This window comes from Oncorhynchus tshawytscha, linkage group LG07 (genome assembly GCF_018296145.1).
Source record: "Oncorhynchus tshawytscha isolate Ot180627B linkage group LG07, Otsh_v2.0, whole genome shotgun sequence".
Taxonomy (NCBI): Eukaryota; Metazoa; Chordata; class Actinopteri; order Salmoniformes; family Salmonidae; genus Oncorhynchus; species Oncorhynchus tshawytscha.
Window position 1 is genome coordinate 21,041,067 of NC_056435.1, and position 18,840 is coordinate 21,059,906.

The following is an 18,840-nucleotide window of genomic DNA, read 5'->3' on the forward strand; positions in this document are numbered from 1 at the left end:
CTCAACTGGCAGCTTCATTAAATAGTACCCGCAAAACACAAGTCTCAATGTCAACAGTGAAGAGACGACTCCAGGATGCTGGCCTTCTAGGCAGAGTTGCAAAGAAAAAGATCTCTTAGATTGGCCAATAAAAATAAAGATTAAGATGGGCAAAAGGACACTGGACAGAGGAACTCTGCCTAGGCCAGCATCCTGGAGTCGCCTCTTCACTGTTGACGTTGAGACTGGTGGTTTGCGGGTACTATTTAATGAAACAGCCTGTGTATGTCAGCCTTGTACTGGTCTGTAGCTCCATTGTCCAGGTAAAGACAGAATATGCACTCGCAGAGCCATCTGCTCAGTGCCACGTTAATGCTGTGGGGAACAAGGGATCCCTTCATTTTAGTAACCCTCTCCTCTGAAGTTACATGGGCTTGCCCCGGTGGAGGAGCAGGAAAATGAGGCCAGGTTGAAGCAGTGCCAAGTGGGGCTTGAGCTGCCAGGGCACAGGAGTGGTTAAAATTTGGGAGAAGGTATACGACTGAGCTTACAGCGAGGGCCCCGCTACTGTAGTCATTATCAATCTTTACAGCTTGGGTTCTCATTCCCCCGCCACTGTCGAGAATGAGGTCACACCAACGGATGCCCAAATTCTCCATGGAAAACCGGCTTCAACAAGGCATGTTTGGGTGCCCGGAGCATGGAGAGCAGCGACCTTTGACTTCAGGTGTTCCTGGTATGGAACTACAATGTACAATATTGTACTCCTATACACAGGACACACAAAGATGCTTCATGTTTCGGGATGGCTCTATCAGCTGATTCCAACGATTTAATAGGGGCGGTTACAGTATGTCTTGGTGATTATTCAGGGCCCTGTAAAAAGCTAGCCCACTCACAGAGGATTACTCTAAATAGCTGGCAGCAGCTCGCCCGCCTCAGTTGGGCTAAATAATACTGATAATGACCAAATACATTTTCCCTAGACACCTGAAAATGTGAGGATATTCTTATAAAATCCAATGCTGAAACCTTTCCTTCTTGATTTACAGTCTGCTTGGAAGGAAATCATGAAAATGGGCGAAGATAGCGGCGGCCTCAGACGTTAGTGCGAGCGCAGTAAAAGATATACGAGGGCATGGCCTTTGAAAATGGAGACATTGACATTTGTTTTACAAGGAAGGTATTCATTTGTCAGACATCTTTCTCTATTACAAGTTAACCATAAATCAATTGAAGACTTCAACATGATAGAAAGTTATAGAAAAGTATTACTTAAAGCTCCAAGGGGGAATCTTGACTTGATAACCAGGCAAATCATTCCTTAAAATGAATAGACGGTGGGGGACAGGACATTTGACTTTCCTACTGTGCATATAGCTGGTGAAACTGTTGGCCAACATCCAACTCTGTACATGTTGACATGACTGACAGCCAAAGCTGGTCTGGTTCAAGAGAACTGGTTCAGGGGTTATGCAATAACACTATGGAAGTAGGCTATACAGAAGTAATCTATCCCATAAGACAATGTATTGCATTTTAAACAAGTTCACAGATAAATGTAAATCAGTTATGAAATAAGAATTCTGTGTTTTTCTGGGTTCAGAGATGAGGAATGACAGTCACGTTTAAAGTTTGGGGTGGGGGGCAGAGTAAGGCACCGACTGTTTTCACAGTTTATCATGACAGCGGAAACTTTAAAAAGCCCTTCAAACACTATTCAAGCCCCTGCTTTGGTAATGTTAATAGCGACACTACCGGGGGCTGCAACATCAGGACCCAATAGCATTTGACTTGGACATATACAGGTAACTGCAAAAATAAAGGAAACAAAGTGCTTAAATATGGCATTAGGCCACCACATTACATTTTAGTAATTTAGCAGACAATCTTATCCAGAGCAATTTACAGTGCATTCATCTTAAAATAGTAAGTACATTTTTCCTCAAATTATTTTATTTAAGCCTTATTTTACCAGGTAAGTTGACTGAGAACACATTTACAGCAACATCCTGGGGAATAGTTACAGGGGAGAGGGGGGATGAAAACACCAATTGTAAACTGGGGATGATTAGGTGGCCAAGATGGTATGAAGGCCAGATTGGGAATTTAGCCAGGACACCGGGATTAATACCCCTACTCTTACAATAAGTGCCATGAGATCTTTAGTGCCCACAGATAGTCAGGATACCCGTTTACCGTCCCATCCGAAAGACAGCACCCTACACAGGGCAATGTCCCCAATCACTGCCCAGGGGCATTGGGATATGTTTTTAGACCAGAGGAAAAAGGGTGCCTCTTACCGGCCCTCCAACACCACTTCCAGCAGCATCTGGTCTCCCATCCAGGGACTGACCCGGACCAACCCTGCTAAGCTTGAGAAGCAAGCCAGCAGTGGGATGCAGGGTGGCAGGGGTTTAGATGTTTTCAGAAGATTTGCAGGGACTCTGCCATCCTAGCTTCAGGGGGCTGGTCCCACCATTGGGGCTTTGACTGGGCTGAGTAGGAGCTACCCTCCTGTATGGGTAAGAGAGACCAGAAATTACAGAACAGAGTACTCGGGTTGGAGTGTAGGGTTTGAGCATAGCCTGAAAGTAGGGAGGGGAAGTTCCTCTCGCTGCTCCTTAGGCAAGTACCATGGTGTTGTAGTGGATGCAAGGTTCAACTGGAAGCCAGTTGAGTATGAGGAGGAGCGGGGTGACATGGGAGAACTTGGGAAGGTTGAACACCAGTCGGGCTGCGGCGTTTTGGGTAAGTTGCAGGGGTTTGATGACACAAGCAGGGAGCCCAGCCAACAGCAAGTTGTAGTAGTCCAGACAGATGACAAATGCCTGGATTAGGACCTGCACCGCTTCCTATGTGCGATAGGAGCTGTTGTAGAGCATGAACCTTCAGGAGCAAGTCACTGCTTTGATGTTTGCAGAGAACGGCAGGATGTTGTCCGGGGTCACGCCAATGTTCTTTGCACTCTGGGAAGTGGACACTGGAGTAGTCACCATGATGGAGAGGTCATGGAGAGGGCAGGCTTTCTCTGGGAGGAAGAGCAGCTCAGTCTTGTCGAGGTTGAGCTTGAGGTGGTGGGCCGAGCTATCTGCAGGCACGGAGAGATGCGTGTCACCACCTGGGGGGGTGTCATCCGTTGAGTGTCATCATGAGTGTCATCCGCATAGCAAATGATAGTCTATCCTATGTGAGGACATGACAGAGCCAAGTGACTTGGTGTGAAGAGAGAATAGGGCCTAGAACTGAGCCTGGAGGGACACCAGTAGTGAGGGTACATGCTTCAGACAAAGATCCTCTCCACGTCATCTGGTAGGAGCAGCCTGCAAGGTAGGATGCAATCCAAGAGTGTACCAAGCTTGAGACGCCCAGGCCCAAAAGGGTGGAAAAAAGGATCTAATTGGCAGCGGATACATCTAGGAGTATGAGAACAGAGAGTTAGCTTTGGCAGTGCGGAGAGCCTCCGTGACACAGATGACAGCAGTCTCGGTTGAGTGACCTGTCTTGAAGCCTGACCGGTTAGGTTGAAGATCACGCTGAGAGAGATTGGGAGAGAGTTGGTAAAAGTCAGCACACTTTAGTATTTAAAAAAAAAAAGAGAAAAAAAAGGGTCTGTCGTTTCTTTTGCAGTACTTTTACCCTTTATCTCCAAAATTTCGTGATATCCAATTGGTAGTTAGTCGTCTAATCGCTACAGCTCCCCTACGGACTCGGAAAGGCGAATGTTGAGAGACATGTGTCCTCAGAAACACGATCCTGCCAAGCTGCATTGCTTCTTGATACACTGCTCACTTAACCCAGTAGCCAGCCGCACCAATGTGTCGGAGGGAACACCGTCCAACTGGCGACCGAAGTCAGCTTGCAGGTGCCCGGCCCGTCACAATGAGTCGCTAGAGTGCGATGGGACAAGGACATTCCATCCAGCCAGATCCTCCCCTAACCCGGGCAACACTGGGCAAATTGTGTGCAGCGTCATGGGTCTCCTGGTCACGGCAGGGATTGAACCCAGGTCTGTAGTGACGCCTCAAGCCTTAGACTGCTAAGCCACTCAGCAGTGGGTCTGCTGTTTCCTAGGGTTATAGACAGAAGCTTGACATTGAGTGAAAGTGGCTGTACCAGCAGATAGAGGAAGAAAAGGTAGAGCCAGAACAGTTGATGCACCTAGGCATACAATGCATTTGGAAAGTATTCAGACACTTACCTTTTCCACATTTTGTTACAGCCTTGTTTTAAGATTAAATATTTTCCCTTCTCAATCAATCTACACAATATCTCACTAATTGGATGAAAAAAAGCAAAAACAGAAATACCTTATTTACTTAAGTATTCAGACCCTTTGCTATGAGACTCAAAATTGAGCTCAGGTACATCCTTGATCATCCTTGAGATGTTTCTACAACTTGGAGTGAACCTGTGGTGAAATTCAATTGATTGGACATGATTTAGAAAGGCCCACACCTGTCTGTGTAAGGTCCCACAGTGCAAAAACCAAGCCTTGAGGATGAAGGAATTATCCGTAGAGCTCCGAGACAGGATTGTGTCAAGGCACAGATCTGGGGAATGGTACCAAAATATTTCTGCAGCATTGAAGGTCCCCAAGAACACAGTGGCCTCCATCATTCTTAAATGGAAGAAGCTAGGAACCACCAAGACTCGTCCCAGAGCTGCCCGCCTGGCCAAACTGAGCAATCGGGGGAGAAGGGCCTTGATCAGGGAGGTGACCAAGAACCCGATGGTCACTCTGACAGAGCTCCAGAATTCCTCTGTGGAGATGGGAGAATCTCCAGAAGGACTACCATCTCTGCAGCACTCCACCAAATCAGGCCTTCATGGTAGAGTGGCCAGACGGAAGTCGCTCCTCAGTAAAAGGCACATGACAGCCCACTTGGATTTTGCTAAAAGGCACCTAAAGGACACTGACTATGAGAAACAAGAGTCTCTGGTCTGATGAAACCAAGATTGAACTATTTCGCCTGAATGCCAAGCATCACATCTAGAGGAAACCTGGCACCATACCTACGTTGAAGCATGGTGGTGGCAGCATCATGCTTTGGGATGTTTTTCAGCGACAGGGAGACTAGTCAGGAATGAGGGAAAGCTGAATGGAGCAAGTACAGAGAGATCCTTGATGAAAACCTGCACCAGAGCACTCAGGAGCTCAGACTGGGGTGAAGGTTCACCTTCCAACAGGACAACGCCCTAAGCACACTGCAGGAGTGGCTTCGGGACAAATCTCAATGTCCTTCAGTGGCCGAGACAAAGCCAGGACTTGAACCCGATCGATCATACACCTCGAGACCTGAAAATATCTGTGTAGCTACGCTCCCTATCCAACGCGACAGCGCTAGAGGAACTGCAGAGAAGAATGGGAGAAACTCCCCCAAATACAGGTGTGCCAAGCTTGTAGCATCATACCCAAGGAGACTTGAGGCTATAATCGCTGCCAAAGGTGCTTCAACTAAGTACTGAGTAAAGGATCCGAATACTTATGTAAATGTAATCTCAGGTTTCTACTTGTATTAACTCTGCAAAAATGTCTAAAAACCTGTTTTTACTTTGTCATTATGGGGTAGTGTATAGATTGGTTAAATTGATGAGGGAAAAAAAATCAATTTTTAGAATAAGGCTGTAAATTTACAAAATGTGGAAAAAGTCAAGGGGTCTGAATACTTTCCAACGCAATGTATATTCTACAAGTGTCTGGAACTCTATTGGAGGGATGCAACAGCATTCAGGGGCCACAAGAGAAACTCATAAGTGTTCAATAATTGGGTGGAGATCTGGTGACAGAAGGCCATGGCATATTGTTTTCATGCTCATCAAACCATTCAGTGACCACTCGTGCCCCTGTGGAAGGAGGCATTGTCATCCTATGGGGGTATAGCCATGGTAGCCAAAATAATTTTGGCCTGCCTAGCATTTTTATACTTGAACCTAAGCATGATGGGAAGTTAATTACCTCAGGAACCACAACCTGCATGGAAGCACCCGCTTTAAATATACTTGGTATCCCTAATTTACTCAAGTGTTCCCATTATTTTGGCAGTTCCCTATATCTGCCTATAGATAATACAGGATGCTTTGTTATTGCAACAGATGTGCATCTTGTAGAATTCATTGATATCTGAAAAGCAATACGCAGAAGTTTGTCCCTCCCAGTGGTACCCTTTGGGCACACTGATTCAAATGGAGATGTCCAATATGCAATGAATCCCAATTTTTTCTCTGCTACGAAAAACGTCATGTAACCTTGACCTGACATTACTGGATGGGTATTGAGAAAGCAAAATGGTAGAAACTCCATCCATCCTATCAGAAGGTTAAGTTGAGCCATTATTAGCCGTCTGATCAGAGGATCAGTTTTGCCTTTTAAGTCATTATAAAAAAAGATTACATGGACAGAGGGAACCTAATCCTAGACCAGCACTACTACTTTCAGATGCTTGATAGATGTGGTCCCAGGTTTTAGACTGGAAAAGACATGAGGTTGAAGTTTGAGGGACTTACCCCCATGATCTTGCTCCTCTGCTCCACGTCCTCCCACATTGAGTGGACGATGTAGCGGCACATGTACTTCCCCTCACGGCCTTCTTGCCTAATCCTCACCAGACAAATCCTACAGGGGAGAACAGAGTTAACACCTTATCTGACAGGGACAGACAGCCTCTTACCCTAAAGGGCCAATACCGAACTTGAGATACACTATACAGTACATTTGGAAAGTATTCAGACTCCTTCCCCACATTTTGTTACATTACAGCCACATTCTAAAATTGATTCAATCAATTTTATTCCCCCTCAATCTACAAACAATACCACATAATGACAAAGCGAAGACAGTTTTTTGGAAACCTTAGCCAAAAAAATAAATACAAATACATTAATACCTTATTTACATAAGTATTCAGACACTTTGCTATGAGACTCGAAATTGAGCTCAGGTGCATCCGGTTTCCCATTAACCATCCTTGAGATGTTTTGACAACTTGATCAGAGTCCACCTGTGGTATATTAAATTGATTGGACATGATTAGAAAATGCACACCTGTCTATATAAAAGGTCCCACAGTTGACAGTGCATGTCAGACCAAAAACCAAGCCTCGAGATCTAAGGAATTGTCCGTAGAACTCAGAGACAGGATTGTGTCGAGGCACAGATCTGGGGAAGGGTACCAAAACATTTCTGCAGCATTGAAGGTCCCCAACAACACAGTGACCTCCATCATTCTTAAATGGAAGAAGTTTGGAACCAAAGCCTCTTCCTAGAGCTGGCCGCCCAGTCAAACTAAGCAATCGGGAGAGAAGGGTCAGGGAGGTGACCAAGAACCTGATGGTCACTCTGACAGAGCTCCAGAGTTCCTCTGTGGAGATGGGAGACCCTTCTAGAAGGACAGCTATCTCTGCAGCACTCCACCAATCGGGCCTTTATGGTAGAGTGGCCAGATGGAAGGCACATGACAGCCTGTCAAAAGGCACCTAAAGGACTCAGACCATGAGAAACAAGATTCTCTGGTTTGATGAAACCAAGATTGAACTCTTTGGCCTGAATGCCAAGCGTCACGTCTGGAGGAAACCTGGCGCCATCCCTATGGTGAAGCATGGTGGTGGCATCAACATGCTGTGGAGATGTTTTTCAGCAGCAGGGACTGGGAGACTAGTCAAGATTGAGGGAAACATGAACGGAGCAAAGTAGAGAGATCCTTGATGAAAACCTGTTCCAGAGCTCTCAGGAACTCAGACTGGGACGAAGGTTCATCTTCCAACAGGACAACACCACTAAGCACACAGCCAAGATGACGCAGGAGTGCCTTCGGGACAAGTCTCTGAATGTCCTTGAGTGGCCCAGCCAGAGCCCGGACTTGAACCAGATCGAACGTCTCTGGAGAGACCTGAAAATAGCTGCGCAGCAACGTTCCCCATCCAACCTGACAGAGCTTGTGTGGATCTGCAAAGAAGAACGGGAGAAAGTCCCCAAATCCAGGAGTACCAAGCTTGAAGCGTCATACCCAAGGCTGTAATCGCTGCCAAAGGTGCTTCAACAAAGTAATGAGTAAAGGGACTGAATACACGAGATATTTCAGTAACATGTTTTATACATTTGCAAAAATGTCTAAAAACCTGTTATTGCATTGTCACTACGGGGTATGTGAAGATTGATGAGGGGGAAAAAACTATTTTATCCATTTTAGAAAAAGGCTGTAACGTAACAAAAAAAGTCAAGTGGTCTTTATACTTTCCAAGTGCACTGTAAATACACAAGTATGTGGAACCTCCTTCAAATGAGTGGATTTGGATATTTCAGCCATATCCGTCGCTGACAGGGGTATAAAGATCGAGCACACATCCATGCAATCGCCATAGACAAACATTGGCAGTAGAATGTCCTTACAGAAGAGATCAGTGATTTTCAACATTGCACCATCATAGGATGCCACCTCACTTCCTCAAATTAATAGGCTCCCCTATTAATTTCTCCCCTTCTAGAGATGCCCCGGTCAACTCAGCCGTGAAGTGGTACGCCACACAAGCTCACAGAACGGGACCACCACGTGCCAAAGTGCATAGCGCATAAAACTCATCAAACAGCCTCTAGAAGCAAAGTCAGCATAAGATCTATTAGTCAGGAGCTTCATGTGCTGGGTTTCCATGGCCGAGCAGCCGCTCACAAGCCTAAGATCACCATACGCAATGCCAAGCGTCGGCTGGTGGTGTAAAGCTCGCCACCATTGGACACTGGAATGTGTTCACTGTAGTGATGAATCATACTTCCCAAACTGGCAGTCAGACAGACAAACGAGTTTGGCAGATGCCAGGAGAAAGCTACCTGCCCCCAATGCATAGTGTCAACTGTAAAGTTTGGTGGATGAGAAATAATGGTCAGGGGCTGTTTTTCATGGTTCGGGCTAGGCCCCTTCATTCCAGTGAAGGGAAATCTTAACACTAGAGCATATAATAACATTCTAGAAGATTCTGTGCTTCCAACTTTGCGGCAACAGTTTGGGGAAGGCCCTTTCCTTTTTCAGCATGACAATGCCTCCGTGCACAAAGCGAGGTCCATACAGAAATGGTTCGTCGAGATCGGCATGGAAGAACTTGACTGGCCTGCACAGAGCCCTGACCTCAAACATATTTTGGATGAAATGGAACGCAGACTGCGAGTCAGGCCTAATCGCCCAACCACACTAATGCTTGTGGCTGAATGGAAGCAAGTCCCCGCAGCAATAACAACAGCTAGTGGAAAGCCTTCCAAGAAGAGTGGAGGCTGTTATAGCAGCAGGAGGAACAAACTCCATATTAATGCCCATGATTTTTGAATGAGCAGGTGTCCACATACTTTGTCATGTAGTGTACATGGCCATACCTAGGAAATCCTCTGACATCAATGCATGATTTATTTATGTTCAAGTCACACATGCTTGTATCAAGTTATAATTTGTCATTGTAACAATGCTACTTTTAAGTGGTTCATGTTGATTCTGCGGTGTTGGGTTCACATGTTTTTTCAACCCTTTCTTAAATGGGCTTTATTCTGAATAGTACTGTGCAATTTCTGAAACGGGTCGCTGATTAAGTCAATAAAACTGAATCTGTGGTTGTTCTACATTTTCACTCACTAGTTCTTAGATCCAAATGCAAATAACCTAAACCAGTGTGCGTATGAATCCGCATTTGTGTGCATTATTCCCACGACATGACACCCTTTTCATAGTGTGAAGATTGTTTAGCCTCATGCGCACAGCAGTTTTGATTGAGTCCAGGCCTGGCTTTTGGAGCTTATGTCATCCCACATGCCAAAGTCAACAGAATTAGTGGCAGGAAAGTAGCTTTGACAGGAAGTCAGAGGAGTGGTGGGCATGTTTGATGAAGAGGTTCGTGGCAGCGCAATTTATCACCCAACACTGATGAGCTCATGCATGCATCCCTTTTTTTCCCAGGTCTGGATCAAATACCAAGGCATGTGTTAACTCAAGGCATGTAACCTGAACTACCTGGGGCTTGAGAGTACAGATGAAACAAGGGCAGTGAGGTTAGATTTTTCTCTTGGAAAATCAAGATGGCAAGATTTACCTCTAAACAATTCTTATCCAAATAGAAACATACCTAAACAATTAAGCCCTTACCACTGCACTCTATACATAGACAGGGAGGTGTTCAGGGCCCTGGCGGAGTGGTACCAGGAAAATAACCTCTCCCTCAACGTCAATAAAACGAAGGCGCTGATCGTGGACTTCAGGAAACAGCAGAGGGAGCACGCCCCTATCCACATTGACGGGACAGCAGTGGAGTAGGTGGAAAGCTTCAAGTTCTTCAGTGTACACATTACTGACAATCTGAAATCGTCCACACTGACAGTGTGGTGAAGGTGTAACAGCGCCTCTTCAACCTCAGAAGGCTGATTTTTTGGGGGCTTTTCACCAAAAACACTCTCAAACTTTTACAGATGCACAATTGAGAGCACCCGGTTGGTGCTGTATCACCGCCTGGTACGGCAACTGCACCACCCGCAACCACAGGGCTCTCCAGAGGTGGTGCGGTCTGCCCAACGCATCACAGGGGGCACACTGCCTACCCTGCAGGACACCTACAGCACCCGTTGTCACAGGAAGGCAAAAGGATCAACCACCTGAGCCACGGCCTGTTCACTCTGCTACCATCCAGAAGGCGAGGTCAGTACAGATGCTTCAAAGCTGGGACTGAGAGACCGCTTCTATCTCAAGGCCACCAGACTGTTAAATAGTCATCATTAGCCAGCTACCACCCAGTCACTCAACCTGCACCTTAGAGGCTACTGCTCTATATACATAGAATCACTGGCCACTTGATTAATGGAACACTAGTCACTTTAATAATGTTTACATACTGCTTTACTCATTTCATATGTATTACTGTATTGTATTCTACTGTATTTTAGTCAAAGCCACTGCAACATTGCTCATCCTAATATTTATATAGTTCTTAATTCCATTATTTTACTTTTTGATGTGTGTATTGTTAGATACTACTCCACTGTTGGAGCTAGGAACACAAGCATTTCGCTACACCTGCAATAACATCTGCTAAATATGTGTATGTGTCAAATAAAATGTTATTTAGCCGTCATTGGCGCTCATGCCTAGAATGTCTCCTATGGCAAATCCTTTTACCAGAAAATACAAAATCGAAAGTCTAGATTTGACTTCAAAGGAATAGCGGATGAGAGACAAAACAGCCAAACTGAAATAACACAGAATTGAGGTCAAAGTAGAAAATAAGGCACAGTCACAGCTTCATCATGGGAACTTGAAGTTCCCAAAAGGGTTTCAAAATTAACAGAGGGTGGCAAATGCTAAGTAAACCTGGCCTGAGGAGGGCCTGTAGAGGGGGTGTAACAGAGGTACTCGCCAGACATGGAGCTGTGCCACCAGGAACCAGGAGTTGAGCGTGTCGGGGAGGGAGCATTCTGTGGACGAAGAGATCAGAGGGGGCGTGTCAGCCAAGACCGGCTTACATTCCATCCCCCCACCCGCTAAAGAAAACAGCCTAACCACCCGGTAAAGTGTCACATTAATCTTTCAGGATGCAGATGAAAGGGTCCATTTAGGCACTTGGGCAGGCTTGTTGATGTGAAGTTACTCTGGGACTTTGGGTCGATAAGCCCAAGCAGCCCTTCCCGCCATCCATTGGACTGGTAAGGTCCACACGGCCATTATTCTCAAAGCTATGGAAATGTACTCAGACTAGCACAACTACATCTCAGTCATAGATTACTAACCTGTCGTTGACTTATTAAATCAATTGCTTATGTTCAATTAATTATCAACAAAGACCTGTTGGCATCTGGGTAGAATAATAGGTTACCTCAGGTGATGAACTCTATAGAAGGAATTAACTACATAGAAGGAATCTGAATCTATACATGTAAATACTTACTTTCAAAAAATTCATCATAGTTGATTCTCTCCACACAGCATGTGTACATGCGCAAGGCAGCAATCTTGATTTTCTGCAAAAACACATCGTAGCAATAAGTTGATAAGATAAGACCTAAAGAGTATCCCACACAGTAACAACTTTCCTTTTAACTTCTCCAAAATGTAAACCAAAGTTCACACATAATAAAAGCAGAGGGCTTAGGCCCAGGGTGGGTGGTGGAATAAGAAGAGTGGATTGTGAATCATGGGTAAATCGCTCTCCGTCCGTGGATTCTGGGTAAGCTTGGCGGTGGCATGGGAGGCCCTCAGCTGCTGTGCATGCGAGTCAAAATTCATATAGGAACTCTGCTGCTACCCACTCACAGCACAGCAGTGGCTGTGTTTGGAGTTGGTATGCCTTTGCATTCCCTAAGGCTTTTGACACCAAACCAATTTAAACCGTAAGACACGGTTCAGAGGAAGGCTTTTCAAGCTGATCTAAATTAAGATACTTTCTGCTGTTCTAAGACCCTATAGCAGTGGTGACAAAGTCCATGCGCAAATTGAGCAGCAGTGCAGAACAAAAAAGGAGGTAAATGACAGCTGACTTAAAAAAGGGGCAATCTGCAGTTGCTACATCCATTTTCAGAAATTAATGATATATACCCATTGATTCTTGACGAATATAAGTTAGAAATGCCTCATGAGCTTAGTTCAACTGTCATACCCCTTCAGAACCCAAAGTATAAGCTTGTTTTACTCCAATGTTTGTAAACAAACACTATATAGCCTCAAAACATGGTTTAAACCAGGGGTTGGAACCGAAAAGCCTTACTGTTCTGGAACAGAACCATTATTTCAAAAGCTTTTACGTTCAAGGCATTTTTTAAAATTATCTAGACCCACACAAAAAACGCAACCATGTGTCTATGCAAAGGCATAACTGTCAATCAGAAACGTATTTCAGTGTCTGCCTGCAAGCTGAAAATCTTCGCCAGAGTGTAGGCTACCTGTCCCTAACCACTCCTAAGCCTAGGCTACTATACTGACGTTACAACCATAATTCAGAAGATAGGGAGAGATTTTTTATTAGCGAGAGAGGAATGGTTTAACTTTTTCAACACTAGTTAACGATAGTATAGGCCTAGTTATCACATTTCACGTTGGACTTATTAACTTCTTGGATATAGGGGGCGCTCTTAACTTAAGCCTACCCCCTACTTTTTCGAACATTCTGTTAAAAATCGCGCAACATTTTGGCGTCCTGCTACTCATGCCAGGAATATAGTATATGCATATGATTAGTATGTGTGTATAGAAAACACTAACGTTTCTAAAACTGGTTAAATCACGGCTGTGACTATAACAGAACGTCTGTTTCATCGAAAAGCGCAGGAAAATCTGATCACTGAAAGTGGAAAAAAATATCCATGCGCCACTTCAACCCATTGTTAAAGGTGAACCGTATTAAATGAGGCCGAGGTTGCAGTACCTACAGCTTCCACAGGATGTATAGAGTCTTCTCATTTGATTCGGATTTGATTCTTGGTAGAACCGACCAAAGGGAACCGATTCCCTCCGACCTCCAACTTGATGTATTGGCCCGGTGTTTTTCCTGACATTTTTTCCCAGACGACCAGCTATCGAATTTACATCGCCTCCTGATGATTTTTATCGCTTATTAACGTGTACTAATACCTAAAGTTGCATTAGAAAAGTATTTCGAAGTGTTTTGTGAAAGTTTATCGTCGACTTTTTAACTTTTAAAAAATGACGTTACGTTATGAAACGCTATTTTTTTCCGTTTATCACACAGTCTTCATAGATCGATATCTAGGCTATATATGGACCGATTTAATCGAAAAAAAGACCCAGTATTGATTATGGGACATAAGGAGTGCCAACAAAGAAGATAGTCAAAGGTAATGAATGTTTTATATTTTATTGTGCGGTTTGTGTAGCGCCGACTATGCTAATTCTTTTGTTTACATCCCCTACGGGTCTTTTGGGGTGTTACATGCTATCAGATAATAGCTTCTCATGCTTTCGCCGAAAAGCATTTTAAAAATCTGACTTGGTGCCTGGATTCACAATGAGTGTAGCTTTAATTCAATACCAAGCATGTGTATTTTAATGAACGTTTGCGTTTTAACTAATACTATTAGCATTTAGCATAGCGCATTTGCATTTCCAGAGCTCTAGTTGGGACGTCTGCGTCTCAAGTAGGAGCAAGAGGTTAATTTGTGGATAAAAAAACATTCCCATTTTAAACAAGATATTTTGTCACGAAAAGATGCTCGACTATGCATATAATTGACAGCTTTGGAAAGAAAACACTCTGACGTTTCCAAAACTGCAAAGATATTGTCTGTGAGTGCCACAGAACTAATGCTACAGGCGAAACCAAGATGAAACTTCAAACAGGAAGTGAGCCAGATTTTGAGGCGCTGTGTTCCAATGTCTCCTTATATGGCTGTGAATGCGCCAGGTACGAGCCTACACTTTCTGTCGTTTCCCCAAGGTGTCTGCAGCATTGTGACGTATTTGTAGGCATATCATTGGAAGATTGACCATAAGAGACTACATTTACCAGGTGTCCGCCTGGTGTCCTCCGTCGAAATTGGTGCGTAATCTCCAGCTGCGTGTATTTTCCCATGTGATTCAGAGGAGAAACCAAACTGCCACGAATGACTTATCATTGAATAGATATGTGAAAAACACCTTGAGGATGATTCTAAACAACGTTTGCCATGTTTCTGTCGATATTATGGAGTTAATTTGGAAAAAAGTTTGGCGTTTTGATGACTGAATTTTCGGGGGTTTTTCTCAGCCAAAGGTGAACAAAACGGAGCGATTTCTCCTACACAAATATTCTTTTTGGAAAAACTGAACATTTGCTATCTAACTGAGTCTCCTCATTGAAAACATCCAAAGTTCTTCAAAAGGTAAATGATTTTATTTGAATGCTTTTCTTGTTTTGTGAAAATGTTGCCTGCTGAATGCTAGGCTTAATGCTATGCTAGCTATCAATACGCTTACACAAATGCTTGTTTTGCTATGGTTGAAAAGCATATTTTGAAAATCTGAGATGACAGTGTTGTTAACAAAAGGCTAAGCTTGAGAGCCAATATATTTATTTCATTTCATTTGCGATTTTCATGAATAGTTAACGTTGCGTTTTGGTAATGAGCTTGAGGCTATAATTACGATCCCGGATACGGGATTGCTCGTCGCAACAGGTTAACTACAAAAAGGTAAGACGTGTGTTTAATTCTGGTGCCGCTCTGAACAAATAAGCTTATTAGCTAGCTAGCTCAAAGGACAGTCAAAGTTCCTCCATAGGTAAATAAAGGTAAAATAAAAAAAATAGGTGAGGTGGGGCTATTACCATATTACTAAGGCTATACCTTGTCAGATACACGTTTCTGTCCTTGTAACCTGTCCAGAAAAACATCCCAGGGACCCATTTAAAGTCTAGGCCCAGCCCAGAGTTACCAACATTAGGAGCCAGACCTAGCTTAACTTGAAACCTTTCACATACTTTGAGTGTTTGCTTTAGTCCCAGATGGGCAGGGTTACCTGTTTTCTATCGGTTCCATTGCAACAGGGAAGCTCAATCAAGCATAGCTAAAGTATTTATAATGATTTCAAATGGTAGGCTATTTGAACCCAGGTCTGGGCCCAACCCATGAGAGGGTGGTTTTAGAATACATTGTCACCCCTAACCCATGGAGGTACTTGGCTCGTCCACAGGGAAGATTCCTGGTTCACCACAGGGTTAATGCTCCCCTGCTGGGGTTCATAAGCCTCATATCCACCTGTAACCAGGATGGACATTTTTTAAGTGCCAGTCCTGTCTTTAGAGATGGGAATGTGTGCATTCAATGTGACACAGGCATTTGTGAAACATCACTGTTTTTAATTTAGTTCTGATTTAACGATAGGTCTAAAACAACAAGAGAGTTGCAACAACTCCCATTTCGGGACACATACTTTTGGATGCATCTGTCCTAGAGGTCGGCCGATTAATCGGAATGACTGATTAATTCGGGCCGATTTCAAGTTTTCATAACAATCTTTTGGGCGCCGATTTTTTTATACCTTTATTTAACTAGGCAAGTCAGTTAAGAACACATTCTTATTTTCAATGACGGCCTAGTGCCTTGTTCAGGGGCAGAACAACAGATTTTCACCTTGTCAGCTCGGGGGACGCAACCTTACAGTTAACTAGTCCAACGCAATAACGACCTGCCTCTCTCTCGTTGCACTCCACAAGGAGACTGACTGCCTGTTACGCGAATGCAGTAAGCCAAGGTAAGTTGCTAGCTAACATTAAACTTCTTATAAAAAAGAATCATAATCACTAGTTAACGACACATGGTTGATGATATTACTAGATATTATCTAGCGTGTCCTGCGTTGCATACAATCTGACTGAGCATACAAGTATTTGACTGAGCGGTGGTAGGCAGAAGCAGGCGCGTAAACATTCATTCAAGCGCCAGCAGCGCTTTGTTGTGCGTCAAGCATTGCGCTGTTTATGACTTCAAGCCTATCAACTCCCGAGATGAGGCTGGTGTAACCGAAGTGAAATGGCTAGCTAGTTAGCACGCGCTAACTAGAGGGACGGAAGCTATACTGTTACACTGGCAATACTAAAGTGCCTATAAGAACATCCAATAGTCAAAGGTTAATTAAATACAAAATGGTATAGAGGGAAATAGTCCTATAATAACTACAACCTAAAACTTCTTACCTGGGAATATTGAAGACTCATGTTAAAAGGAACCACCAGCTTTCATATGTTCTCATGTTCTGAGCCAGGAACTGAAATGTTAGCTTTCTTACATACCACATATTGCACTTTTACTCTCTTCTCCAACACTTTGTTTTTGCATTATTTAAACCAAATTGAACATGTCATTATTAACTTGAAATTGATTTTATTGATGCATTATATTAAGTTAAAACAAGTGTTCATTCAGTATTGTGTGTGTGTGTAAAAATGACAATTACAACACACACATATACATACCCCGATGAATCGGTATCGGCTTTTTTGGTCCTCCAATAATCGGTATCGGCATAAAAAAATAAAAAAATCATAATCGGTCGACCTCTAATCTGTGATTCACGACTGAACCTCAATACATTATTGAACATGACATCCTACATATAGATTAAAGTGTGAGGTGATAAAGCAGAGGTTACTTGTGAGAGACCTACAGTAATGCTGTATGAAGAACTGCAGTGGATGGACATTTGAATGGTTTGGTGAACGCTTGAGGCACTTACCCATTTGTTGTATTTGAGAGGCCCTGTGAAGCCCATGGCCTCGATGAGCTTGGTGAAGGCCCCCACCTCTTCTTCCATGGCCGTCTGTGGGGTTTCTTTCACATTAAAGAGCTGGGAATGGAGGGACAAGAGGGAAGAGCCTTTACGCATGATATCAGCTTGAAAAGGTAGCCCAGTAAGCCAACTACAGACACTGACTAGTGATGTGCGGATCAGCGGTTTTCAAAACCACAACTGTCCACAATTTCAAAAGAACTGATCCGGCAAATGCCCGTCTTGATGTGATACAGTAAGGGACCCGCAACCTGTAAATTCAAAACGCATCTGATTAAATATTTCTCAGAAACACATTTAAAAATTCAAACATGCAACAATAATGGCTTGTTATTTCAGCATGTAGGCTAAGCATTAACAGCTAACCAGTGCTAGGCTACTTTTTCCAAAAAAAGAAAGTCCTCACTGTCATGGGATTGAGATCCGGGCTCATTGCTGGCCATGGCAGAACACTTACATTCCTGTCGTGCAGGAAATCACACACAGAATGAGCAGTATGGCTGGTGGCATTGTCATGCTGGAGGGTCATGTCAGGATGAGCCTGCAGGAAGGGTACCACATGAGGGAGGAGGATGTCTTCCCTGTAACGCACAGCATTGAGATTGCCTGCAATGACAACAAGATCAGTCCGATGATGTGGCACACCACCCCAGACCATGACGGACCCTCCACCTCCAATCGATCCCGCTCCAGAGTACAGGCCCCGGTGTAACGCGCATTCCTTTGACGATAAACTCAAATCCGACCATCACCCCTGGTGAGACAAAACCGCAACTCGTTTGCCAGTCCTGTCTTGTCCAGCAACGGTGGATTTGTGCCCATTGGCAAAGTTGATGCCTGTGATGTCTGGTGATGACCTGCCTTACAACAGGCCTACAAGCCAGCCTGTCTCAGTCTACTGCGGACAGTCTGAGCACTGATGGAGGGATTGTGCTTTCCTGGTGTAACTCGGGCAGTTGTTGGAATCCTGCATTTGTCCCGCAGGTGTGTTGTTAGGATGTACCGATCCTGTGCAGGTGTTGTTATACATGGTATGCCACTGTGAGGACGATCAGCTGTCCGTCCTGTCTCCTTGTAGTGCCATCTTAAGCATCTCACAGTATAGACATTGCAATTTATTGCCCTGGCCACATCGGCAGTCCTCATGCCTCCTTGCAGCATATCTAAGGTAGATGAGCAGGGACCCTGGGCATGTTTCTTTTGGTGTTTTTCAGAGTCAGTAGAAAGGACTCTTTAGTGTCCTAAATTTTCATAACTGTGATCTTAATTGCCTACCGTCTGCAAGCTGTTAGTGTCTTAATGACTGTTCCACAGGTGCATGTTCATTGCATTGTTTATGGTTCATTGAACAAGCATGGGAAAGTGTTTAACTTAAGGTATAGGGGGCAGCATTTTCACTTTTGGATAAATAGCGTGCCCAATTTCAACTTCCTGCTACTCATGCCAAGAATATAAGATGTATATATATTATTAGTAGATTTGGATAGAAAACACTGAAGTTTCTAAAACTTTGGTCTATCTATTCTTTAGCAATACAAGACCATCGTCTGACCATCGCTTAATGAGAGGTCTGGTTAGCAGATATCACTGAATTTGTTCAGGAAATGTGTCATTTACTTGA

At 44.0% G+C, this 18,840-nt stretch overlaps 1 protein-coding gene across 1 annotated transcript in view; it reads right to left on the reverse strand.

Moving 5' to 3' along the window:
- The window catches only part of LOC112254130 (ubiquinol-cytochrome-c reductase complex assembly factor 1), a 35,057-nt gene that overhangs the window by 8,918 nt on the left and 7,299 nt on the right, over positions 1–18,840 (reverse strand). The window contains exons 3-6 of the mRNA XM_024426396.2: positions 17,166–17,276; positions 11,890–11,962; positions 11,362–11,419; positions 6,487–6,595 (exon numbers count right to left, since the gene is read on the reverse strand). Coding sequence (XP_024282164.1) covers positions 6,487–6,595; positions 11,362–11,419; positions 11,890–11,962; positions 17,166–17,276 — 351 coding nt within the window. The remainder of the gene's footprint in view (positions 1–6,486; positions 6,596–11,361; positions 11,420–11,889; positions 11,963–17,165; positions 17,277–18,840) is intronic.